The sequence below is a fragment of the Bos mutus genome, chromosome 8 (genome assembly GCF_027580195.1).
Source record: "Bos mutus isolate GX-2022 chromosome 8, NWIPB_WYAK_1.1, whole genome shotgun sequence".
NCBI classification, from domain to species: Eukaryota; Metazoa; Chordata; class Mammalia; order Artiodactyla; family Bovidae; genus Bos; species Bos mutus.
In genome coordinates, this window is record NC_091624.1 from 109,920,849 (window position 1) to 109,948,521 (window position 27,673).

At 39.2% G+C, this 27,673-nt stretch overlaps 1 protein-coding gene across 1 annotated transcript in view; it reads left to right on the top strand.

Moving 5' to 3' along the window:
- Positions 1 to 27,673, top strand: part of NEK1 (NIMA related kinase 1) — a 132,849-nt gene that overhangs the window by 52,879 nt on the left and 52,297 nt on the right. Inside the window, 1 exon segment of the mRNA XM_070376046.1 lies at positions 6,028 to 6,130. Coding sequence (XP_070232147.1) covers positions 6,028 to 6,130 — 103 coding nt within the window.

The following is a 27,673-nucleotide window of genomic DNA, read 5'->3' on the forward strand; positions in this document are numbered from 1 at the left end:
TTTTTTTATTTTGAGTGCCATTGTTTTTTATTTTGAGTAAAGTAACATATGTACTTTACTGAGCTTTTACTTTCCCAAGCCCTTTTCTCTGTATAGCTTTATTTGAGTAAAGCTGACAACAATTCTGCTTCCTCTGATAGACATTATGGCCCTAAACAGAGGAGGAAGCTTAATGAATACACCCTCAGCATCCTTTTTTCATTTCATTAACCCTGAACCACCCCAACTCTTCTATACCATATTGACTCATTTTTCATTACTCAGACTATTTCTGTTACCTAGATTGCTGCCTATTTTCATGTTTTCACCTCTTGAAATAATTTTTAATCATCCTTCAAAATTTTTAAATTTCCTGTATCAGTAAAGGTTTTGAGTCATAGATATGAGGTACTTTACCCAGACCCACTTATGCATGCATTTATAATAAGATGGAAAATAAGTTACTCCTTTTTTTCTTGTCAGGATAAAAAGGAGTTTATTTCTTTTTAGCCTTTTAATGTCTGTATTTCACTTTCCAAATTCCTAATTTTTTACTATGTATTTGTGACTTATACAATATTTATGTTAATCATTCCTTTACTCTTAATCTAGATTAGTGTTCTACTAATTATAAGTGTTAATAATTTTGGAGCTCAAGAGATATAGTCTGTTTAATTTGTCTAAAATAGAATATGCACATGTAAATTCTTAATAATGTTTAATGAACAGAATGACTGTAAAGAAGCTCATTGATTTTTTCCCTCTATCCTTCGGAATCTTGTACACATATATAATTTGTGTTCACAGTTCAGTACTGTTTTACTACATCAGTGGGGGATAAGAATATGAGTATGAATTCTTCTTTTTGGTATATATTAAGTAGTAAATGGAAATGTGTGTGAAAATGAAGACAGTATAGATTTCTAAATATTATAAGGAATCATAGAATCAATTATAAACTAGTTTTGTCCTCTGTTAATAAGGTATATTACTATACAGTCAGCAAAAACAAGACCAGGAGCTGACTGTGGCTCAGATCATGAACTCCTTATTGCAAAATTCAGACTTAAATTGAAGAACGTAGGGAAAACCACTAGGCCATTGAGGTATGACCAAAATCTGATCTGTTAAAGTCATACAGTGGAAGTGACAAATAGAGTCAAGGGATTAAATCTGATAAGAGTGCCTGAAGAACTGTGGACGGCAGTTTGTAACACTATACATGAGGCAGTGATCAAAACCATCCCCATGAGAAAGAAATGCAAAAAAGCAAAATGGTTGTCTGAGGAGGCCTTACAAATAGCAGAGAAGAAAAAAGAAGTGAGAGGTAAAGGAGAAAAGGCAAGATATATCCATCTGGATGTAGAGTTCCAAAGAATAGCAAGGAGAAATAAGAAAGCCTTCCTCAGTGATCAATGCAAAGAAATAGAGGAAAACAATAGAATGGGAAAGACTGGAGATATCTGCAAGAAAATTAGAGATACCAAGGGAACATGTCATGCAAAGATGGACACAATAAAGTACAGAAATGGTATGGACCTAACAGAAGCAGAAGATATTAAGAAGAGGTGGCAAGAATACACAGAAGAACTATACAAAAAAGATCTTCATGACCCAGATAACCACGATGGTGTGATCACTCACCTAGAGCCAGACATCCTGGAAGGCGAAGTCAAGTAGGTCTTAGGAAACATCACTACGAACAACACTAGTGGAGGTGATGGAATTCCAGTTGAGCTATTTCAAATCCTAAAAGATGATGCTATGAAAGTGCTGCACTCAATATGCCAGCAAATATGGAAACCCAGCAGTGGCCACAGGACTGGAAAAGGTCAATTTTCATTCCAATCCCAAAGGCAATGCCAAAGAATAGTCAAATTACTACAGAATTGCACTCACTTTACACACTAGCAAGGTAATGCTGAAAATTCTCTAAGCAAGGCTTTAACAGTACATGAATCAAGAATTTCCACATGTTCAAGCTGGATTTAGAAAAGGCAGAGGAACCAGAGATCAAATTGCCAACATCCATTGGATCATAATAAAAGCAAGAGAATTCCAGAAAAAAACATCTACTTCATTGACTGTGCCAAAGCCTTTGACTGTGTGGATCACAATAAACTGTGGAAAATTCTTAAAGAGATGGGAATACCAGACCACCTTACCTGCCTCCTGAGAACCTGTGTGCAGGTCAAGAAGCAGCAGTTAGAACCAGACGTGGAACAATGGACAGGTTCAAAATTGGCAAAGGAGTACATCAAGGCTGTGTATTGTCACCCTGCTTATTTAACATATATATAGAGTACATCATGCGAAATGCTGGGCTAGTTGAAGCACAGGCTAGGATCAAGACAGCTGAGAGGAATATCAATAACCTCAAATATGCAGATGACACCACCCTTATGGCAGAAAGTGAAGAGGAATTAAAGAGCCTCTTGATGAAGGTGAAAGAGGAGAATGAAGACGCTGGCTTAAAACTCAACATTCAGAAAACTAAGATCATGGCATCCAGTCCCATCACTTTATTGCAAATAGATGGGGGAACAATGGAAACAGTGACAGACTTTATTTTCTTGGGCTCCAAAATCACTGCAGATGGTGACTGCAGCCATGAAATTAAAAAATGTATGCTCCTTAGAAGAAAAGCTATGACCAACCTAGACAGCTTATTAAAAATCAGAGACATTACTTTTCTGACAAAGGTCCATCTGATCAAATCTATGGTTTTTCCAGTGGTCATATATGGATATAAGATTTGGAGTGTTAAGAAGGCCAAGCACTAAAGAATTGATGCTTTTGAATTGTGGTGTCGGAGAAGACTCTTGACAGTCCTTTGAATTGCATGGAGATCAAATCAGTCAATCCTAAAGGAAATCAGTCCTGAATATTCATTGGAAAGACTGATGCTGAAGCTGAAGCTCCGGTACTTTGGCCTCCTGATGCAAAGAGCTGACTCATTAGAAAAAAACCTGATGCTGGGAAAGATTGAAGGCAGGAGGAGAAGGGGACGACAGAGGATGAGGTGGTTGGATGGCATTACCAACTCAATGGACATGAGTTTGAGCAAGCTCTGGGAGTTGGTGGTGGACAGGGAAGCCTGGGCTGCTGTAGTCTGTGGGATTGCAAAGAGCTGGACACAACTGAGTGACTGAAAACAACAAAATTCCTTTGATAGATTTTTATATGTTGGACACACCCTGCATTCCTGGAATTCCATTTTATACATTTTATATCTTCAGATACAGATACATTATTGGTAATAGTTGATACTCAGTGATAAATGAGAATAAAAAAGAAATAATAGTAAGCAAAAATCACTACAGGTTTTAAGTGTGTGATTAAAAGCAGTGGATTATGTGTACTTGATCATTTAAACTAGTTTAGGAAAAGCCATTCAATAAAGCAGAACTTAAATAGATTACATAAGTAAATAAAATAGATCTATATATACATAAATGGTGTGAACATTCTTTTAATCAAAGCTGTTATGTGTGTGGTCATGTTCTTATTAAAATAATTTGTTTCTGCTAAAGTATTTGAATTATTTGATTTAGTGAATCAGATCAGTCAGTGAATATAAATTATTGTATGTCAGTTGAAGGCCCACACTAACAGTGGACATACTATCTTAGGATGGGAAATCAAGCATAAAAATGTTATCAGTGTTTTACTTATGTAAAGGGTAAAAGATGAAGTCAGTTCCATCAGGATACAAAGCAGAGATTCTGTCTAATTGTATGCAGTTGTGTAAGCATCCAGGACTCCTCATAAGAGCCTTATCAGTAGACACAGTTTCAGGTGACATGTCTGTGTGTCATACTCTTTGAAAGTTTATCTGCCCTCTTTAGGCCAGTCTTATATAAACGGGGCTGTAACAGCCTTGCCTATATATATGAAGGACATTGTCCTAGCCATAGCAATCAGAGAAGAAAAAGAAATAAAAGGAATCCAAATTGGAAGAGCACCAAAGCTGTCAATGTTTATGGATGATATGGTCTTATACATAGAAAGTCCTAAAAACACTACCAAAAAACTCCTAGAGTTCATCAGAGAATTTGCTCAAGTTTCAGAATGCAATATTAGTAACCAGGAAAGGCTCTTAATGAGGTATAGAGATCATCTAGTCCTAGAAGATTCCGGTGGTGAAATTTTACAAGAATCTGTTTTAAGCACTACGTAAGTTAAGTGAATCTTAGGCCATTATCGTCCATAGCTTTATGGTGAGTCATTTAAAATTTTTACAGCTTAATTTCACATTTCAAATTTTTATATATCTCAGTACAGTTGACCCTTGAGCAATACAGGAGTTAATCTGCTTATACTTATAGTCATCCCTCCATTCTGAGGTTCCCCTGCATCTGTGGATTCAACCAACTATGGACATGTTATTTAGTTGCTCAGTCGTGTTGGACTCTTTGCAACCCCAGGCTTCCCAATCCTTTACTATCTCCCAGAGTTTGCTCAAACTCATGTGCATTGAGTTGGTGATTGCCATCCAACCACAGGATGCCACTAGTCCTGTAGTATTTACTATTGCAAAATACCCATAATAAGTGGACCCACGTGGTTCAAACTTGTGGTGGTCAATGGTCAATTGTAATTGTTAACATATAAAAGAAATGACTGGGGTATGAAAATCAGAAATGTTTATTGGAAGAGAGAAGGCATTATTTCATGTATTTTTCTGAACATAATTATGGTCCTAGACACATGGTCCTACACTATAGGAAGTTGGTGCACATTCATAGCCAATATCCAAGATGCATAGCTAATAACTCCCTGATCTTTCTTCCTTACTTACAAATTACTGCAGTTGATGCTATGCAGTGAGTTCTTTGTTTACGGGGAGTTGGTTTTATTTATTTTTGTATGTTTCTTGCTTAGCACACGGTAACAGGCATAGTATGTATTAGATGTTCAAAATGTGACTTGGAAAATACAAGGAAATACTTGGAAAGTTCCATATGTGTGCGTGCATGTTCAGTTGTCTCTGACTCTTTGTGACCCCAGGGACTATAACCTGCCAGACTCCTCTGTCCATGAGATTTTCCAGGCAAGAATACTGGAGTGAGTTATTATTTCCTTCTCTTGGGGAATCTTCCTGACCCAGGGATCAAACCCGCATCTCCTGTGTCTCCTGCATTGCAGGCACGTTCTTTACCACTGAGCCATCAGGGAAGCCCCATAAAACATACTGTTTTAACCATATTTAACTGTACAGTTCTGTGTCACTAAGTACTTTCATGTTGTTCAACTCTCACCATCATCCATCTCCCTAATTTTTACCTTCCTAAACTGAAAGTCTGTCCCCATTTAACACTAACTCCCAACCCCCAACCCCTAACTGGGGGTTGGGGTACTTTTGTGATTTTGATTATTCTCGGTACCTTGAAATGTTACTGATATTTTTTCATTGTTGTCTAAGCCCAACATGTTTACATTCTTTTGTAGCTGTCAGAGAAAGTTACAGAAACATAATCAGAAAAGATTGAAACAAATAAATGTGCTTTTAGATTTTCCCCCAATCTGTCCATTTTACTTTTTAATAGTTATGACATACAAGGAATTCAGATTTCACTTTTTACCCTAATTTTTAAAATTCACACAAACTTTTCATTATTTTTGATGACCTTTGAAGTTGCTACTTTGCAGCTTTAATCTTACTTTTCTACTGATCAATATATTTGATGCAGAGTTCTGAAATAAGCTTAACTACTTGGAAACTATGGAGAGTCTTCTATAAGTATGGTCTGAAATAATTTTATGTGTCTATAAGTAGCATAGATTAAATAAACACAAAAGAAGACTTGTTAAGATTTGGTATAGTAGCGTAGATTTTGCCCCTTTTTAAAATAATAGTGACTGATTTAGGTAGTTGATAACTGATATGTGTGTAGCTATTGATGCATTAAATAGGAAGACTTGACTTCATATCAGCCTTCATATTTTGCAGATATTTCTAAAGAAAATATTTCCGTGTAATTTTAAACTTTTTGTAATATTTGATGTTCAGAATTTTTAGTTTTGCTGTTTGTCCAAATTCCTCAGGCAGAAGGGGCAGCCAGCTATGGAAAGAGCAAAACAAGTAGAAGAGTTTCTACAGCGAAGACGGGAAGCAAAGCAGAACAAAGCTCGGGCCGAGGGGCATATGGTAGGATTTTGTTTTTGAGATTTTTGAACATAGTATTTAGAGTGAAGAACTGAAACAAGGTAGGTATAAATGACAAGAGTCACCATCCTTTTCAAACACTACCTCTGAACATTTGCAGGGTGTTAAACCTCTCTTTGTGCAATTTCTTTTATGCCAAGTGTGAAGTTCTGTTGTTGCCTTAGTTAATTGAAAGTTCATAGTTGCATTCTTCCTTTTAAAAGAGTCAGAGTAGGTATAGCAACCCAGATATTTAGGTTAAATAAGTTCTTACATTGCTTTTTTTGGCCCTAGATGCTTTTTGTTTTAAATCCTTTAGCAAAGAATTGTAGAAGAAAAATGAGAAACAAACATTTGGATAGATATACATGTAACTATGCATTTACTCAAAAGCAAATTAGGACCAAATGTATTTTAAAGCCTCTAATTATTCAGTCAGGTAACTGAATAAGTCATGTATTCAAGAAAATACTAACAGTTTTTAAATGATCGTTTTAGTAGATGTTGGTTTTGATACGCACATATTCACAATTGTGGCACACTGCCTTTTCACCTTTTCTCCACAGAACAAATGGTGATTTTTTCTGTCAGCTCAGCACCCCGTGAAGCAGCACACTTATGTAGGAAATAGGTCAATTGTATAGTTAAATGTTTTTTTATAGTTACATCTACTATAAGTTGATAAGTAACATCATTATGAGTTAATATAATTATTCCAATTTAGGATATTTTTTCTTTGAAATAATATTATTGAAAAATAGTAAATTTTTTAATGATTACCCCCTTTATATTTTTAACACCCATCAGCTTGTTTTTCTAGTATCTGGAATTAATATGTATATGTATCCTTTCTGTGGACAGAAGAGAACCTGCTTTATTTTCCCTTGCCCTGTTTTTCCCATGTTAACAGCATCTGGAATTTTAGTTACAGATATTAATTAGAAATATTTTCAAACAATTATTAGACTTAGCAAGATGTACACATTTCTCACCTCAGAGCTGTTTCTTACATCTACTGTCCTCCCCTGAGTTTATTGTCTTCATGATGGAGATGACTCTTGGAACCTTTCAGAGAGAAATTGTCCAAGATTTGTTGGAAATGTACTTATTTTGTCTTCACACTTAAATGTTAATTTGTAGTAGTGGTCTACTGTTGAATTTGCTTAGCATTTATATGTCTGAAAAAACATTTTGCCTTCTTTTTTGAAAAATATTTTTTCTGAAAATAGTATTCTGCATTGAGAGTTCTTTCTCTGTCCATTCTTTAAAATGTTTCTCCACTTACATCCTGGCAGTCCTGTTCTGACCAGAAGTCTGCTGGCGTTCTTAAGTTTTCCTCAGTGTTTGATGTGTCTTTTCCTTTAATGGCTTTTAACATTTCCTCTTTATCACTGAAAGTGACTTGATTGTGATGTAGCTTGGAAAAATTCAGCCATTATTTCTTCAAAAATTTTTTTTGTTCTCCTCTTCTTTTTCCTCTTGGTGTTCAGCACCTATACGTCAGCTCACTGATGCTCTGTTCATCTCTTTTTGGTCCTTTTCCAATGTTTCATTTTGGGTAGCTTCTGTTGCTAAATCTTCATGTTCACTAGTCTTTTTGTTTGCTTTTTGCAATCTGCTCTCCTTTTAACCCCATCCAGACATGTATTTTTAAGATACTTTTTTTTTCTCTTAAAGTTTATTTGGGTCATTTTTATACTTTCCATGTCTGTCTATATAATACTTAACGCTTTTCTCTCCTTTCTTGAACATGTGGAATGTAATTATTATAGCCTTCTTAATCACCTTGTCTACCAATTCTTCCCTCTTTGTCATTTCTGAGTCTGTTGGCTATTTTTCTTCTCATTTTGGTCATGTTTTCCTGCTTCTTTACCCACCTGGTAGTTTGTGGTTGGATGCCAGGCACTGTGTATTTTATCTTGGATTTTTTGTATTTAACTGTGTGGAGACTTTACCCTGGGGTGCAGTGTTGTTAGTTAAAGGTAGTTTGAGTCTTTCAGGGCTTGCCTCTAAGCTTTGCTGGGCAGGTGGAGCACAGCCATTGATCTAGGACTCACTTGGCTGCACCACTGAGGCAGTGCCCTAGTGCTGTGATACTATGTTGGTGTCCTCCAATACTCTGTTGACTTGAAGACCTTTCCAATCTGGCTGTTAGAAGCATGGCGTGTTCCCAGCCCTCAGTGAGCCTGAGGAATTGGTGTTTTGCTCAGTCGCTCATTTGTGTCCAACTCTTTGCGACCCCATGGACTGTAGCCCTCCAGGCTCCCCTGTCCATGGGGATTCTCCAGACAAGAATACTGGAGTGGGTTGCCATGCCATCCTCCAGGGATCTTCCCAACCCAGGGGTCGAACCCAGGTCTCCTGCATTGCAGGCCAATTCTTTACCATCTGAGCCACCAGGGAAGCCCAGGAACACTGCAGTGGGTAGCCTATTCCTTCTCCAGGGTCTCTTCCTGACCCAGGATTTGGTGAGGTCAGGCTAATTGTCACTCAGAGGAAACCTCTGCAGCTTCCAGCACTCTCTTCCTGCAGATGTTAGTGCTCCTCCACCTCCCACACTCTGACTGCCCTTTCCTTGGCTCAGGGACCCCCTTTCCCTGTGCTGCAGCCTGGAAATGGGCAGTGACTGAGCTTACCTCACTTGTTCCTCCCAAGGATCACTGTCTTGTGCTGCCTATTTGCCTGTGGTTGAAAATCATCGTTTCATATACTTTGTCCAGTCTTTCCTTGTTGAAGGTGGGAGGGCACATCTGGTCTGTGTTACTGACTGCAGGTGAAGTCTTGGGTGGTGGTTTGCTGGATGAAGAATCCAGGTTACAGGCTCCCCCCAGACCACATTAAAGCTGCTGCCTTATCATCATCTCATTGTGACTCGTGAGCATGGTGACGCTGTTCTTTGTGCTCCTCTATAAGGGATTTTCATCTCTGAAAGCATGTTGAACTATTTGTTTCTACCTTTCATATTCTGAAATAATCACTTGAGTATTTATCAGTTTGTGTTTTTTTTGATTGACCTGACTTGATGCTAATCAGATGCTCTCAGTCTGAACACTCACCTTTAGTTCTGGGACATTCTCAGTTACCATTTCTTCAGGTATTGCTGCTTCTCCTTTTTCTCCTTGACAAAGCTCCTATTAAATGAATAGATTGGAACCTCTGCCTCAAATGTCTTTTGTTCTGTTCTTCTGTTTCTTTTTTTTAATCCCCTCCTCCCTTCTTACTGTTTTGGAAGGATTCCTAGCCCAAATTTCAGCTCATAATACATTCTTTCATTTTGTCTGCTGTGCTCTTCAGCCTATCCAATGAGATTCTCTTAACTTTAGAAACTTGTATTTTCATGTCCATGAAGCTACTTAGTTTTCCTTGAAGACTCCTTGATCATGTGCTCATTTCTCTTGTAGTACTCTAGGTATTGTAGGGTCTTGTTCTTGGTGCTCTCTTGGCAGTGTTGGTGTCTTCAGTGTTTTAAGTCTGTGTCCTGTTTCATGGTACTGGTGTTCCTTGCACGGTTGGTGTTCTTGCTGGTGTAGTCACGTATGGAGCTCTCTGTTTCACTCTTCATTGCCTCTGTTCAGGTGGGCCCCTGGCGAGATGGTACATGCTGCTCTGCTCAGTCCTCTGCCCAGTTTTCCGTCAGAGTAGACGCCAGGTGGGACGCATTGCTGTTCTGCCAAGCAAATCCCTGGCAGCTTATTTTCTGGGCTTTGGAGAGCCCCTTCCTTCCTGGTATCACCAGTCACCTGGAGCACTGGCCTGGCCTTTCCCTCCAACTCTCTTGTCATTAGTGTCTTCAGGGAGCTGCTGGGGCCAGGCGAGCTCTTCTGGAAGCATGTGGCTACTGGCCCCTTCATACCCCCTCGCTGAGGCCTCGCCCCACGTGCTGTGCTTGTGTCACTTGTCATCATAAACCCATTTGTGTACTTGCCTCACCTCTGGGTTCCTTCCATTCTTGGGACTGCCCAGAGTTTTGCTTGTTTTAGAGTGCTGATATGCATTCACTTAACACAGCAACTTCTCTAGTCTAGAATTTTGCAGGAAGAGAGGCCATGGTGTTCTTCCATCTTACAGTCAGAAATTGTTATTTTCACTTTGTTGTGTTATTTTTAAAAAAACGTGCTTTAGGGACCTCCCTGGCCGTCCAGTGGTTAAGATTTAATGCTATCACTGCAGGGGACGCAGGCTCAATCCCTGGTCCGGGAGCTAAGACCCCACATGCTACATGGCCAATTAATAAATAAATGCACCCAACTAAGTCTTTTAAAAAATTTTGCTTTAGAGATAAGTGATTTTTATATGACTTTTCAAGATTCATTTTTTTAAGCTATTTAGGATTTCTTCGTTCCCTAGGTGATAATATGTATACATACATAAAACTTTAGAAAAGTGAAGAATTTTTACTTTTTGGTGTATTTGGGTGTGTGTTGTTTTATTCACTAATTAAATAACAAAGGCAGTGTGTTAAACATTTTGGGGACAGTAGGTTAATTAACTGATTGAAGACTACTTAATTAAAGCTTAACCAGGCATAGTTTGTCTCTGGAGTAGTTTAGAGTCTCGAGTTAGACAAGAATATGTACACTGGAGACCGAGCCAGAGAACCAGAAGCAAGGGCTGAGTGGGGAGAAAAGGTCTCGCAGATTTTAAGTTCTAAATTGAAACATTTTTATGATGAGATAGAGGGCCTGTTTAAAATTGATCTCTCATTTTCCATGCTTTGTGACAAATTACCGTAAACCAAGGAGCCTAAGAGCAACAGAGATTTATGACCCACTGTTTCTCCAGGCCAGGACTCTGGCACATTGTGATTGTCCTCTGCCCCTCGTCTCCTGAAGCCCAGGTAGCGGTGTCAGCAGCTGTGCCTTCGTGGTGTCAGCAGGCCGTCCCTCCCTCTGCTGTGGGAATCAGGCCTTCGCTATTAGAGAGATTGACTGAGACCATGCTCAGTTGTTTGCCACATAATCTCAGCAGCAAAGAACTCCATGTGGATCAACTCCCTGCCTCCTGCTTCTTCAACCAGCCAGGGAAACTCGGCACTTAATGGTCAACCCACTGTTTTAATGCCACTCATCAGAGGAGCCTGGTAGGCTGCAGTCCATGGGGTCACGAAGAGTCGGACACGACTGAGCGACTTCACTTTCACTTTTCTTTCTTTCTTTCTTTATTTTTTTTAAATTTTATTTTATTTTTAAACTTTACATAATTGTATTAGTTTTGCCAAATATCAAAATGAATCCGCCACAGGTATACATGTGTTCCCCATCCTGAACCCTCCTCCCTCCTCCCTCCCCATACCATCCCTCTGGGTCGTCCCAGTGCACTAGCCCCAAGCATCCAGTATCGTGCATCAAACCTGGACTGGCAACTCGTTTCTTACATGATATTTTACATGTTTCAATGTCATTCTCCCAAATCTTCCCACCCTCTCCCTCTCCCACAGAGTCCATAAGACTGTTCTATACATCAGTGTCTCTTTTGCTGTCTCGTACACCGGGTTATTGTTACCATCTTTCTAAATTCCATATATATGCGTTAGTATACTGTATTGGTGTTTTTCCTTCTGGCTTACTTCACTGTGTATAATAGGCTCCAGTTTCATCCACCTCATTAAAACTGATTCAAATGTATTCTTTTTAATGGCTGAGTAACACTCCATTGTGTATATGTACCACAGCTTTCTTATCCATTCATCTGCTGATGGACATCTAGGTTGCTTCCATGTCCTGGCGATTATAAACACTGCTTCGATGAACATTGGGGTACACGTGTCTCTTTCAACTCTGGTTTCCTCAGTGTGTATGCCCAGCAGTGGGATTGCTGGATCATAAGGCAGTTCTATTTCCGGTTTTTAAAGGAATCTCCACACTGTTCTCCATAGTGGCTGTACTAGTTTGCATTCCCACCAACAGTGTAAGAGGGTTCCCTTTTCTCCACACCCTCTCCAGCATTTATTATTTATAGACTTTTGGATAGCAGCCATTCTGACTGGTGTGAAATGGTACCTCATAGTGGTTTTGATTTGCATTTCTCTGATAATGAGTGATGTTGAGCATCTTTTCACATGTTTGTTAGCCATCTGTATGTCTTCTTTGGAGAAATGTCTATTCAGTTCTTTGGCCCATTTTTTGATTGGGTCGTTTATTTTTCTGGAATTGAGCTGTAGGAGTTGCTTGTATATTTTTGAGATTAGTTGTTTCATGCATTGAAGAAGGAAATGGCAACCCACTCCAGTGTTCTTGCCTGGAGAATCCCAGTAACAGGGAAGCCTGGTGGGCTGCCATCTGTGGGGTCGCACAGAGTCAGACACGACTGAAGCGACTTAGCAGCAGCAGCAGCAGCATCCCATTTAATGTGACTCAGTCCTGGGGGTACACCCCATTGTATTCCCAGCCCTGGGGATCATCTGTGCAGGGCTTGCAATTCTGGGGAGTAGGTGAATGTCAGGAAACCTTGGGAGCCTTCTCCAAGTCCTGCCCTCCATGGTCCCTTTGCCTTTGACTTTAGAGAGTGTGTCAGGGACAGTAGATGAGGTGAAGTGGAGGAGCTGACTTTAGCAACATACTTGAGGGAGAGCACTACCCAGGAGTCCAGACAGAGCTCTGTAAAAAATTGGTTGATTAACATGAAGTTTAAATACAGTGATATTCACCAGTGTTAGGTGTGTGTCTGGACGAGTGCTAACAAGAGTATGTAGTCATATAATCCCTGCCACAGTCACGGGATAGCGCTGTTCCATCATTTCTTAAAAGCTTCCTCCTCTTACCATCAGAAAAAAAAAAATTGAATGTGATATGATGGATGACAACTAAACTTACCATAGTGATCCTTTCTCAGTGTATGCATATATTAAATTATTTTGTGCACCTTAAACTAATGATGTTATATGGCAATTGTATCTCAATAAAACCAGGCTTCCCTGGTGGCTCAGATGGTAAAGAATCCACTTACAATGTGGGAGACCTGAGTTCATTCCCTGGGTGAAAGTTCCCCCGGAAAAGGAAATGTCATCCCGCTCCAGTATTTTGGCCTGGAGAATCCCATGGACAGAGTAACCTGGCAGACTACAGTCCATGGGATCGCAAAGAGTTGGACACGACTTAGCAACTACACACATATCTCAACTAAACAGGAGGAGGAAGTTTCCTCCTGCCTCTTTGCAGTCAGTCTGCTGCCAGCCATAGGCTGTGCTCTTGTTTCTTCTAGAATTTCATATAGAAATATCTTACAGTATATATGGTTTTGGGGTGGTGTGTATCCTTAGTTCTTTTTTATTCCTAAGTCTTATTCCATCATGTGAGTATACTTTAAATTGTTTATTCAATCCTCAGTTGATGGACGTTTGTGTGGTTTCTAAAAGAGATGATTTGAAAACTCTTGGGAGTCACTGAACTGACTAGCCCATGCTCCTGGGAGCCCTTCTTTCTGAGTTGGCATATCCCTCTCTATTATGTGTAACTCAGTTAGTAATATTTTTCAACTCAGGTTTCTGAACACTGCTGGAGAAAGTGACAGCTGTGATGGCTAGTGTTAGATGGCTTTATGGCCTCTAGTTTCAGAAGTGTGGTCCTTTTCAGCACTCCGTTAAATCTCCATGGTCAGCAGCCTATCCCCTTGTCCATTTGCTCAATGACTTCATCCTTCTTCCTTCTCTGTGAAGATAATCATTACAGAGAAAGTTGGCTTATGAACCCCACATTTCATCAGATTTTTCTGCCCCCGTATTTAAAAGTGAAATGAAAGTTGCTCAGTCGTATCCAACTCTTTGCGACCCCATGGACTATACAACCCATGGAATTATCTAGGCCAGAATACTGGAGTGGGTAGCTTTTCCCTTCTCCAGGGTATCTTCCCAACCCAGGGATCGAACCCAGGTCTCCCACATTGCAGGTGGATTCTTTACCAATTGAGCCACAAGGGAAGTCCAGGAATACTGCAGTGGGTAGCCTATTGCTTCTCTAGCAGATCTTCCCAACCCAGGAATCAAACCAGGGCATTGCAGGTGGATTCTTTACCAACTGAGCTGTCAGAGCTATCCCTCCATACTTATAAATTTATCTATAATTATACCCAGTATTTGCTTGTTTTCTCCAGTCTCAGAGGAGGATATAATTTCTTCTGTTCAGAAGTAATCTTCCCATTCCATTCTTCCCATGCCATCCTATTTGATGATTATAAGGCTACTAACTGTTGACATTGGTCAATTTACTGGGTGCCTACTGTGCCAAAGAATGCTCAAACTACCACACAATTGCACTCATCTTACATGCTAGTAAAGTAATGCTGAAAATTTTCCAAGCCATGTTTCAGCAGTACGTGAACTGTGAACTTCCAGATATTCAAGCTGGTTTTAGAAAAGACAGAGGAACCAGAGATCAAATTGCCAACATCTGTTGGATTACTGAAAAAGCAAGACAGTGCCAGAGAAACATCTACTTCTGCTTTGTTGACTATGCCAAAGCCTTTGATTTTGTGGATCATCACAAACTGTGGAAAATTCTGAAAGAGATGGGAATACCAGACCACCTGACCTGCCTCTTAAGAAGTCATGCAGGTCAGGAAGCAACAATTAGAACTGGACATGGAACAACAGACTGGTTCCAAACCGGGAAAGGAGTACATCAAGGCTGTATATTGTCACCCTACTTATTTAACTTACATGCAGAGTACATCATGAGAAATGCTGGACTGGATGAAGCACAAGCTGGAATCAAGATTGCCGGGAGAAATATCAATAACCTCAGATAATGCAGATGACACCACCCTTATGGCAGAAAGTGAAGAACTAGAGAGCCTTTTGATGAAAGTGAAAGAGGAGAATGAAAAAGTTGGCTTAAAACTCAACATTCAGAAAACTAAGATCATGGCATCTTAGTCCCATCACTTCATGGCAAATAGATGAGGAAACAGTGGAAATGGTGAGGGACTTTATTTTTTGGGGGCTCCAAAATCACTACAGATGGTGACTGCAGCCATGGAATTAAAAGACCTTTGCTTCTTGGAAGAAAAGTTATAACCAAGCTAGACAGCATATTAAAAAGCAGAGACATTACTTTGCCAATCCATCTAGTCAAAGCTATGGTTTTTCCAGTGGTCATGTATGGATGTGAGAGTTGGACTATACAGAAAGCTGAGCGGCAAAGAATTGATGCTTTTGAACTGTGGTGTTGGAGAAGACTCTTCAGAGTCCCTTGGACTGCAAGGAGATCCAACCAGTCCATCCTAAAGGAAATCAGTCCTGAATATTCATTGGAAGGACTGATGCTGAAGCTGAAAACTCCAATACTTTGGCCACCTGGTGTAAAGAACTGACTCATTTGAAAAGACCCTGATGCTGGGAAAGACTGAAGGCAGGAGGAGAAGGGGACAATAGAGGATGAGATGGTTGGATGACATCACCATCTCAATGGACATGAGTTTGCGTAAACTCCGGGAGTTGGTGATGGACAGGGAGGCCTGGCGTGCTGCAGTCCATGGGGTCACAAAGAGTCGGACACAACTGAGTGACTGAGCTGAACTGAACTGAACTACTATATGTCAGGAATAGTTTTGAGTTCTCTACCTGTATTAACTCACTTCTCACAGCAGCACTCTGGGGTGGCTTCTGTAGTGTTTCAGTCTTACATCTCACTGAGGCAGAAGCTAACATGACAGTTTGCATTTTACAGAGACTGAATGGTAGATTGCGTGTTTAAATGCCATGTTCTGACTGTAGAACCCATGCTTTCATGGCTTTATTTTCTGTGCCATACTGTCTGTTTACTTGAGGGTCCTCCTTACTCCATCACTTGTTTCCTCTCTCCTGATCATTTCCTTCTTCCCTGGTGCCCTCGCATAGCCTATAAATACATTCGTGTTTCTCACATTTCTGCTCCTAGGAGGACCTCCTCACAGCTGGCCCCTCAAAGGAATGAAGCATTACTCTTCATTGTTGCTCACCTAGTGTTCAGAATCCTGTTGATATAGAAGTTATCACTGTCCATCTTTTCAGATATAATATAGTATTTTCAGTCTTTATCTTACTTGACCTTTGTGTGACATTTGGTCTCATGAGTTACTGCTTCTAAATTTCTTCACTACCTTCTATGGTACCAAATTCTCCTTGTTTTTCTTTCTCTGTTTTTTTAAATTTCTTAATATCTTTTCCTACAGGATTCTTTTCCGCTCAATTTTTAAAGACTGATATTTTCTGGGGTGTTCTGTCCTTGGTTATTTTCTCACTATAAATAATACCCTGCAGTGATCTCATTCTACAAGGGACCAGTGACCTCACAGTCTGTCTCAGTTACTCAGACTACTCTTTAACTTCTATGCTGTCTAGCTGCCTTCTGGACATCATTTCCTGGGTGTTTCATTGGCACCTTAATTTTTAAATTTCCTTTTATTATTTAACGTATAATACAATAACTTTCTTATACCACTTTCTTACGACTTTTTTATAATACAATAACTTTCCTTTTATTATTTAAATTATAATACAATAATGGGTTTGCCTTGTGACTTAGCTGGTAAAGAATCTGTCTGCAATGTGGGAGACCTGGGTTTGATCCCTGAGTTGGGAAGATCCCCTGGAGAAGGGAACGGCTACCCACTCCAGTATTCTGGCCTGGAGAATTCCATGGACTGTATAGTCCATGGGGTCGCAAACAGTCGGATACAACTGAGCAACTTTAACTTTCACAATAACTTCAACTTTATTTTTCTTCTCCAGTTCTATTAATTTTAGCACAAGTATAAATTCACATACCCACCACCGTAGTCAGGATGTAGAAGAGTTCCATAATTCCAAAACTCTTTTGGTGTCTCTCAGCATAGTCATGCTGTCCCTACACCATCAACAGCCTGGCAGCTATTGTCTGTTCTCCATGACTACAGTGTTGTCTTTCCAAGAATATCTTATGTGGTATATATGTGTGGTATCAGTTCATCTCAGTTCAGTCACTCAGTTGTGTCTGACTTTGCAACCCCACGGACTGCAGCCAGGCTTCCCTGTCCATCACCAACTGCCGCAGCTTGCTCAAACCCATGGCCATCAAATCAGTGATGCCATCCAACCATCTCATCCTCTGTCGTCCCCTTCTCCTCCTGCCTTCAATCTTTCCCAGTAGCAGGGTCTTTTCCATTGAGTTAGTTCTTCGCATCAGGTGGCCAAAGTATTGGAGTTTTCAGCTTTAGCATCAGTCCTTCCAATGAATATTCAGGACTGATCTCCTTCAGAATGGACTGGTTGGATCTCCTTGCAGTCCAAGGGACTCTCAAGAGTCTTCTCCAACACCACAGTTCAAAAGCATCAATTCTTTGCTGCTCAGCTTTCTTTATAGTCCAACTCTCACATCCATACATGACCACTGGAAAAACCATAGCTTTGACTAGATGGACTTTTGTTGGCAAAGTAATGTCTCTGCTTTTTAATATGCTGTCTAGGTTGGTCATAACTTTTCTGCCAGGGAGCAAGCGTCTTTTAATTTCGTAGCTGCAGTCACCATCTGCAGTGTTTTTGGAGCCCAGGAAAATAGTCTGTCACTGTTCCCTTGTTTGGAAAGTATGAAAAGGCAAAAAGATATGTATGGTATATATAATGATATATGAACCTTATTGGTTTACTTCTTTCACTCACCTTAGTAATTTTCATCCAAGCTATTGCATTTATCAGTAACTTTTTCTTTTATTTTTGAGTGATTTCCATTGTATGGATGTGCTATGGTTTGTTTATTCATTCACTCATTGAGGGACATTTGGGTTGTTTCTAGTTTTTGATGATTATAAGTACTGCTGGTTGTATCATTGATTTACAAGTTTTTGGACAAGTGTTAAGTTTTTATTGGGTAAATACCCAGGAGTAGGTTTACTGAATCATATGGTACATGTATATTTAACTTGGGTTTTCAAAAAAGTCAAACCATTTGCTGGAGTTCTTGTACCATTTTACCTTCCTACCAGGAGTAAACAAGAGTTCCAGTTGCTTTGCATCCTCATCAGCATTGGGCATTGTCACTATTTTTTTATTTTGGCCATCTAATTATGTATAGGGGTATCTCATTGTGATTTAATGTGCATTTCTCAAAATGTTAATAATGTTGAATTCCTTTTAATGTTCTTATTTGTGATCCTTATATCCTCTTTAGAGAACTGTCTGAATAATTTGTTGATGTTGATTGATTGTTACTTGTTTAGCTTTGCGTGTTCTTTATATTCTGGATAAGTCTTTTATTTGGTAAGTAACTTGCCAGTATTTTCTAAGTGGTAGTTTGCCTTATCATTCTCTTAACAGTATTTTTCACAGAACAAAAAGTATTAACTTTGATAAAGTGTTTTCAAATTTCTGGTTTATGGATCATGCTTTTGCTATTGTGTCTAAAAACTTTCCGCCTATCCAACAGTCGTAAAGATTTGCTCCTACTTTAAAAAAATTTTTTTATAGTTCTACTTTTAACCTTTAGCTCTATGATCCATGAAGGATGGATGTTTCCATCTAAAAAAAAGAAAATGTTTTTATTATGGTAAAATACCCAAAACATACAATTTTCTATCTTAATCATTTAAAAATACACAATTCGGTAGCATGAGGTACATTCACAGTGTTATCTTCTTTCTGCTTGATTTCTGTTTATTTTGCTCTTTTCTAGTTTTTTAAGGTTATAGCTTAAATAGCTGAGGATGAGACTTTTATTCTTTTCTAATATTGGTAGCACTGCATTAATTTCACCCACGAATTGTGCTGTGTTCTGTTTTCATTTTCATTCAGGTCAGAATTCATTCTGATTTCCCTTGAAATTTCTCTTTGGCCTGTGAATTACTTAGAAATGAGTTGTTTAATTTCCATGTGTTTGGATGTTTTCCTACTTTTGCCTGTAACTGTTTCCCCGTTGTATTTTATGATCAGAGGACATACTTTCTCGAACTTCAGTCATTTTACATTTGTTAGGATTCGTACTTTGACCTAGGATATGATCTATATTCATGAATGTTCCACATGCACTTGAAAAAAATATGTACTCTGCTCTCGTTGGGTGGAGTGCTGTGTATTTCAGTTAGACACAGTGAGTTAATGGTGCTTTTCAGTCCTTCTTGATCTGTGCTGACAGTATGCCAATATGTTTGATATTAAGGTAGGAGAGTTGAAGTCTTCAAATATAATTGTAGATGTATCTGTTTTTCCTTTCAGTTCTGTGAGGTTTTCCTTTCTATTTTTTTATTTTTAAAAAGCATGAGCACATTTAAAATTACTGGGTTTTTTTGGTGCATTGACTTTTTTTTTAATCAAAATATAATCTTTTTGTTCCTTGTATTAGGCTTTTGTTTTTGTTTTTCTGTGTAACAAATTAGTATAATATAGTGGCTTTTAACAAAGCAAAATTGAACACAGTGCTCATCTGCTTAGAGTTACTCAGTGGTTGTCTAGTGTTTATAGGGTAAATTACACCTGGGTAGCTTCCCACGAGGCTTCTATCCTTTGTCTTTCTTATTGCTCTTGATTCTCCTGTTCCCTTCTTCATCCCTTACACTTCAGCATTACCAGACTTTGCAGTTCCCTGGTGGCACTGTTTCTAGTTTTTGCCTGAGATTCCATCTTGCTTATCTTCATGGAGAGAGCTCATGGTTCCTTTCTGTTGCCTTGTTGATTTGTGGGCTATGGCTGAGGATGTGGTAGAGATTCCAGGGCAAGAGTAAACATGCTTCTACCGCCACTGTGTTGGTTTCCTGCTTAGGAAGGGATGGTGGTTAACTGTAGCAACAGTTACTGTTAATTTGTGCAGCATCTTAGTTTACGTAAAGTTTTCTGATTCTGTGACCTTTGTGTATCTTCATAGAGTAGACACTCCATTATTGCTGTGAGAAAACTATTGATCCTGTGCTGTAGGTATGTACTGCATATTTATGTTGCATGGGCTGAAACAGGGAAACATGGTCTCTCTCCAAGTTCATCAGCTCTGATGAATGAGCTGGGGAGTCTTGAGGAGAGGCATGTGGCAGACATCTCAGGGAGACCTTTGCAAGCTGCTCTGAAAACAGTCAGGAACCTGGGACCTGACTCTCACACGAGGCACAGTCAGTCAGCCCTGCATCTCATGCAAGAAACCCTCCTTAGCCCAGCAGTCTTAATGCCGGAAAGACCTGCTTAATGTAAATCCCCACATTTTGTAGTAAAGAGAGAAAAAAAAAGCTTGTTTGGGATTTTACCTTGAAAAATGCACTTTAAAAAATTATTTTGTCTTATATTTATCAGAATTTTGTATATATTTGCAAGTCTATATTCTGAAAGTAACTTGAGAAGGATTATAATTTTTCAGATAGAATTTTATAATGAGTAATATATGTTTTTTATAAAATCCAAGTTACAACTATAAGGCATAGTGTTATACATGATTAAAAGAGAAAAAGTTGCTGATTTAACTTGATACAGTGCTTTTTATCACTTAAACTTTTTGTTTTATACTTGTTGAAATAATTCTCTGATTTTTTTTTATTATATTATACTTGAGCATTCGTAAAAAGGAAAATGAATAAAATAAATTGGTAAAGGTGTTCATTCCTAAATCTACTTTACATTCATAATTTGTTTTTCCAGGCATTCCTTTTAAAATAAGGGTCATTGCTATTCATGTTTTCCCAGATATTAAACTCGGTACCACCACGTGCACTGAGATTTCAGCATTTCTTAAGAGGACCCAAATTTTGTTTCTGGTATTTTCTTTCAAGAGTCAGCAAGCTTTGGTGCTGGTGCTTTCTTGTTGTCATCAGAGGAAATCAGTGGAAGGTCTTCAGTAACTACTAGGCTCCTGTTTTCCTCTTGAACAAGCCACTAAGTGAATTTTTTACTTGAAACTGAGGAACTAAGGTTGCCCAGTTATGACACTAAGAAAGAAGAAAACTAATAAAGTTCATATGTTTACACCTATGTTATAACTGCTACCTGGCCTACAGTTTATAAGATTATAACAGATCATGAAGATGCCATTGATTATAAGATGCACACCATTTCAGAGATGTTAAAATGTGAAAAATTTTCATGTTAGGATTGATGAAAGATGGTGTACCCTTCACCTCAGAATTTCTGTATGGTTTACTTTTATAACTGTGTTATGAAAGAAGGCGATTTTTTTTTAAAAGAAATGGTTGAGATTTTAGCAGTTCTCCAAAGATCATTTCTGAATTTTTTAATTCCAGTACTATTTTGAAGGAACAACATCATAATTCCTTGCCGTTTTTAAAAATTCACATAACTTATTCAACCACTGAGTATTTGTAAATGGTTTTTCATGTAATTTGAATTATTTTCCAGCATCACTATCATTATTTTCATGAAATCCTTTCATCTTTGGCAAGTTTTATAATTTCCTTTGTCAGTTTGTATTAGACATGCATTATATTGTCAGATATGAATGGGAAAGACTAGAGATCTCTTCAAGAAAATTGGTGATACCAAGGGAACATTTCATGAAAAGATGGCCACAATAAAGGACAGAAATGGTATGAACCTAACATAAGCAGAAGATATTAAGCCGAGGTGGCAAGAATACACAGAAGAGGTTTATGAAAAATATCTTCACGACCCAGATAATCACGATGGTGTGATCACTCACCTAGAGCCAGACATCCTGGAATGCAAAGTTAAATGGGCCTTAAGAAGCATCACTACGAACCAAGCTAGTGGAGGTGATGGAATTCCAGTTGAGCTGTTTCATATCCTAAAAGATGATGCTGTGAAAGTGCTGCATTCAGTATGCCAGCAAAGATGGAAAACTCAGCAGTGGCCACAGGACTGCAAAAGGTCAGTGTTCATTCCAATCCCAAAGAAAGGCAATGCCAAAGAATGCTCAAACTACCGCACAATTGCACTCATCTCACATGTTAGTAAAGTAATGTTTAAAATTGTCCGAGCCAGGCTTCAGCAATACGTGAACCATGAACTTCCAGATGTTCAAGCTGGTTTTAGAAAAGGCAGAGGAACCAGAGATCAAATTGCCAACATCCGCTGGATCATCAAAAAAGCAAGAGAATTCCAGAAAAACATCTGTTTCTGCTTTATTGACTATGCCAAAGCCTTTGACTGTGTGGATCACAATAAACTGTGGAAAATTCTGAAAGAGATGGGCATACCAGACCACTTGACCTGCCTCTTGAGAAACCTGTATACAGATCAGGAAGCAACAGTTAGAACTGGACATGGAACAACAGACTGGTTCCAAATAGGAAAAGGAGTTCGTCAAGGCTGTATATTGTCACTCTGCTTATTTAACTTTTATGCAGAGTACATCATGAGAAACCCTGGGCTAGAGGAAGCACAAGCTGGAATCAAGATTGCCGGGAGAAATATCAATAACCTCAGATATGCAGATGACACCACCCTTATGGCAGAAAATGAAGAACTAAAGAGCCTCTTGATGAAGGTGAAAGAGGAGAGTGAAAAAGTTGGTTTAAAGCTCAACATTCAGAAAACTAAGATCATGGCATCCAGTCCCATCACTTCATGGCAGATAGATGGGGGAACAGTGGGAACAGTGGCTGACTTTATTTTTCTGGGCTCCAAAATCACTGCAGATGGCGATTACAGCCATGGAATTAAAAGACGCTTACTCCTTGGAAGGAAAGTTATGACCAACCTAGACAGCATATTCAAAAGCAGAGACATTACTTTGCCAACAAAGGTCCATCTAGTCAAGGCTATGGTTTTTCCAGTGGTCATTTATGGATGTGAGAGTTGGACTATAAAGAAAGCTGAATTCCAAAGAGTTGATGCTTTTGAACTGTGGTGTTGGAGAAGACTCTTGAGAGTCCCTTGGACTGCAAGAAAATCCAACCAGTCCATCTTAAAGGAGATCAGTCCTAGGTGTTCTTTGGAAGGAACTGAGGCTGAAACTCCAATACTTTGGCTACCTGATGCAAAGAGCTGACTCATTTGAAAAGACCCTGATGCTGGGAAGGGATTGAGGGCAGGAGGAGAAGGGGACGACAGAGGATAAGATGGTTGGATGGCATCATCGACTCGATGGACATGGGTTTGGGTAGACTCCGGGAGTTGGTGATGGACAGGGAGGCCTGGTGTGCTATGGTTCATGGAGTCCCAAAGAGTCGGACACGACTGAGCGACAAGTGAACTGAACTGTTGGATCATCAAAAAAGCAAGAGAGTTCTAGAAAAACATCTACTTCTGCTTATTGACTATGCCAAAGTCTTTGGCCGTGTGGATTACAATAAACTGGAAAATTCTGAAAGAGATGGGAATACCAGACCACCTGACCTGCCTCTTGAGAAATCTCTTTGCAGGTCAGGAAGCAACAGTTAGAACTGGACATGGAACAACAGACTGGTTCCAAATCAGGAAAGAAGTACGTCAAGGCTTGTATGTTGTCACCCTGCTTATTTAACTTATATGCAGAGTACATCATGAGAAATGCTGGGCTGGATGAAGCACAAGCTGGAATCAAGATTGCCAGGAGAAATATCAATAACCTCAGATAATGCAGATGACACCACCTTTATGGAAGAAAGTGAAGAAGAACTAGAGAGCCTCTTGATGAAAGTGAAAGAGGAGAGTGAAAAAGTTGGCTCAACATTCAGAAAACTAAGATCATGGCATCCATTCCCATCACTTCATGGCAGATAGACGGGCAAAAAAATGGAAACAGTGACAGACTTTATTTTCCTGAGCTCCAAAATCACTACTGATGGTGACTGAGTGACTGAACCGACTGACTGACTGGCTGATATTGTCAGATGTTTACAACGTTGAACAATCAAGAGAGACAGATCAACAGAGACCTCAATGTGATGAATGAGGAGAAACATATTATTTGGGGACTACATTCATAGTGGTCATTACTGCTTATTTTGGGGCTCTGACAGCATTCAGCATTCTAACTTCTGAGACTTTTACGTAACAGCTATACCTACAGAACAGTACAGTGATGGTTATTTACTCTTTAAGAAAAATATATTAATACCACTGATTTAAGGAAGCACATAAATATCTTTCCATTAAGAAATATTAATGTTTATGACTTGTTTGTACAGTTTGAAAATCTATACACCTTTACACTATGGTTTATTCCTATAGCCAGTTGTAAAATGCCTATTTTGCTGAGAAAAAGAAGCAGTTGTAAAGAGATTGTGACAGATACACATCTGAAACCTAAAATGTGTTTTCTCATACTAAAATCTCTTTATAAATAATCAAACCTAAACAGTTAAGTTTTAAGTCTTAAAGATTAACCCTCTGAAGTTGTAAAACTGCCATAGTTAAATTATTTGGTCAGTACCTTTTGTTAACTGCTTTATATTGGAATAATCCTAATGAATTACAACATTGTTCCTGTGGCAAAATGAAATCAAAATTTCTGTCCTGTGAACAAGCATTTGGAACATAAATAATTTTTAGGTTGAATTGTGATTTGAAGGAACCAGGTATTTCAGAGTAATTCCATGTGTTTGTGTGCAAATTCAAAATTTTCCCTTTTCACATAATATTAATAGAAAAAATGCAGGTTAAGGAAACTCTTAACAAGTAGGACCTCAAGCCAAGTGGTTTGTCTTTCTCTGAACAGTATTCATAAAAATTAAAGTTACTTGGAATCTAATCCTGACAGGAATTTTCTGGAGTGGGGGTTTTGATTCCCAGGTCACAGGTTTTGAAACTGACTCAGAGTCATGTGTAGTTTTGCCCAAGATCACTTGATATATCTGGAGGCAGCAGGCAAACCCAGTATGTCTAACTTTCAAGATCATTCTTCCAAGTAATTTGCTTTGCTGTTTGTTCCTAAATCCCATGTTAGTGTTTGCTTTACTTTAGGTAAAACTTGTGAACTTGATGATTTTGTAGTGCAGGGATAGCAAATATTTCCTGTAAAAGGGCAGATGGTAAGTGTTCTAGGCTTTGCAGCCCATTTGCTGTCCTAAGTAACGGCTCAGCTCTGCGTGGCAGAGAAAACTTGAGCGAATAGGCGGAGCTGTGCTGGTGAAACCTTCAGTCAGCTGACTGGATGTGACCTGAGGATTGTAGTTTGCTCATTCTTGTTGTAGAGTATCCTAGCAGCAAATTAGTTCTTCATCACTAACTTGTTTATTTTGAGAAGATATTTTTTTCAGCTCTTAAAAAATTCCTTCATTGTCCTGCTCAAATACAATTTTTGGTACATAGAAAAGAATATATTTAATATATATAAATTATCAAGCAAAATAATAGACCCAGGAGGTAGAACACTAAGTTTGGTCTGTGTACTGTTCCATAATCTAGGGATTGGCAGGTATTTTTCTGTAAATATCTTAGTCTTTTCAAACCATAATATCTCTGTCATAACTAGCTCTGCATTGTCACATGGTAGTAACCATAGACACTGTGTGAATGAATGAGCATGGCTGAGGTCCAGTATAATTTTACTTAGGAACTGAAATTTGGATTTCATATCATTTTCATATGGTCATGAAATACTTTTGTTTTTTTGACCATTTAAAAATGTGCATTCTCGAGACAGCAAAAGAGACACTGATGTATAGAACAGTCTTATGGACTCTGTGGGAGAGGGAGAGGGTGGGAAGATTTGGGAGAATGGCAATGAAACATGTAAAATATCATGTAGGAAACGAGTTGCCAGTCCAGGTTCGATGCATGATGCTGGATGCTTGGGGCTGGTGCACTGGGACGGCCCAGAGGGATGGTATGGGGAGGGAGGAGGGAGGAGGGTTCGGGATGGGGAACACATGTATACCTGTGGCGGATTCATTTTGATATTTGGCAAAACTAATACAATTATGTAAAGTTTAAAAATAAAATAAAATTGGAAGAATAAAAAAAAATAAAATAAAAATGTGCATTCTTAGAGTATAAAACATAAAAACATAGGTGGCGAGCTGGATTTGACCTGTAAGCCGTAGTTTGACAACCTCTGTTCCAGAGTTTGCCTCTGGGGTTGCTGTAAAGACTAAAACATAGTCGTATGGTAATTCTGGAACCTGGGTACACAGTTGAACCTTGAACAATGTGGGGATGAGGGCATTGACTCTCCTTGCAGTTGAAAACCTGCAGGTAACTTAAACCTATGCTCTGTATACGTGATTCCTCCAAATCAGGTCTGCAGTTCAGCATCCATGCATGAACTCAACAACAGCAGGTTGTGTGTTTACTATTGAAAAACATCTTTGTATCAGTGGACCCACCCACAGTTCACATCCACAGTGGTTAAGGGTCACCTGTGCTAGTCTATTTTTTTAATATATTTTTTTAAATTTATGTACATATTTAACATTTATATATTCAGTGGATAAATACAAATTTAAAGGCATAACTTAAATATATTCATGGTTCTAGAGATTTTTAAATTTTATATACTCATATATCAAAGTACATATATATCGTCATGTATGATATAAAACTGGAGAAGGAAATGGCAGCCCACTCCAGTGTTCTTGCCTGGAGAATATCAGGGACAGGGAAGCCTGGTGGGCTGCCATCTATGGGGTCGCACAGAGTCGGACAAATGAAGCGACTTAGCAGTAGCAGTACTAGTCTTACCGTGGAGTATATTGTAGTACCCTCACTACTAAAAAATAACTTCTCCACTCTTCCAGGACCTACTTTTTCCTGCTCTTCCCTCTAAATACAGTAACACTCTGGAAATCACCTCTCCTATATTTCATGAACTGAGTGTTAGACATGCCTGCAGTCCAGATCCACCATGAAAGTGAAAGTGAAGTCACTCAGTCGTGTCCAACTCTTTGCGACCCCATTTACTATAGCCTACCAGGCTCCTCGGTCCATGGAATTTTCCACACAAGAATACTGGAGTGGGTTGCCATTTCCTTCTCCAAGAGATCTTCCTGACCCAGGGATTGAACCTGGGTCTCCCTCATTGTAGGCAGACGCTTTACCATCTGAGCCACCAGGGAATTCCCAGATCTACCATAGACATAGATAAAAAAACAAAACTAAACAAGAAAAGAAGGCTGAGTGCCAAAGAATTGATGCTTTCAAACTGTGGTGTTGGAGAAGACTCTTGAGAGTCGCTTGGACTGCAGGAAGATCCAACCAGTCCATCCTAAAGGAAATCAACCCTGAATATTCATTGGAAAGGCTGATGCTGAAGCTCCAGTCCTTTAGCCACCTGATGCAAAGAGCTGACTCATTGGAGAAGACCCTGATGCTGGGAAGTATTGAAGGCAGAAGGAGAAGGAGACGCCAGAGAACAAGATGGTTGAATGGCACCACCAACTCAATGGCCATGAGTTTGAGCAAACTCCAGGAGATGGTGAAGGACAGGAAAGCCTGGTGTGCTTAGTCCATGGGGTCACAAAGAGTTGGACACGATGAATGACTGAACAACAACAAAAGACAAGAAAATCCTCTCACTCACCAACATACTGGGAAAGAGGAATCCCACTGTCTGCCCCGGGGGTCCTGGTGGGTGGGTTAAACTGTGGGCAGCAGTGAAGCCTCAGGCTGTCCAAGCCCCATTCCACAACTAGAGCATGAGCAGGTGACTTGGAGGACAGTTTGACCCACCCGTGGCAGCAAAGCCCTGGACTATCCCAGTCCACTTAACAGCTAGTACATGAGCA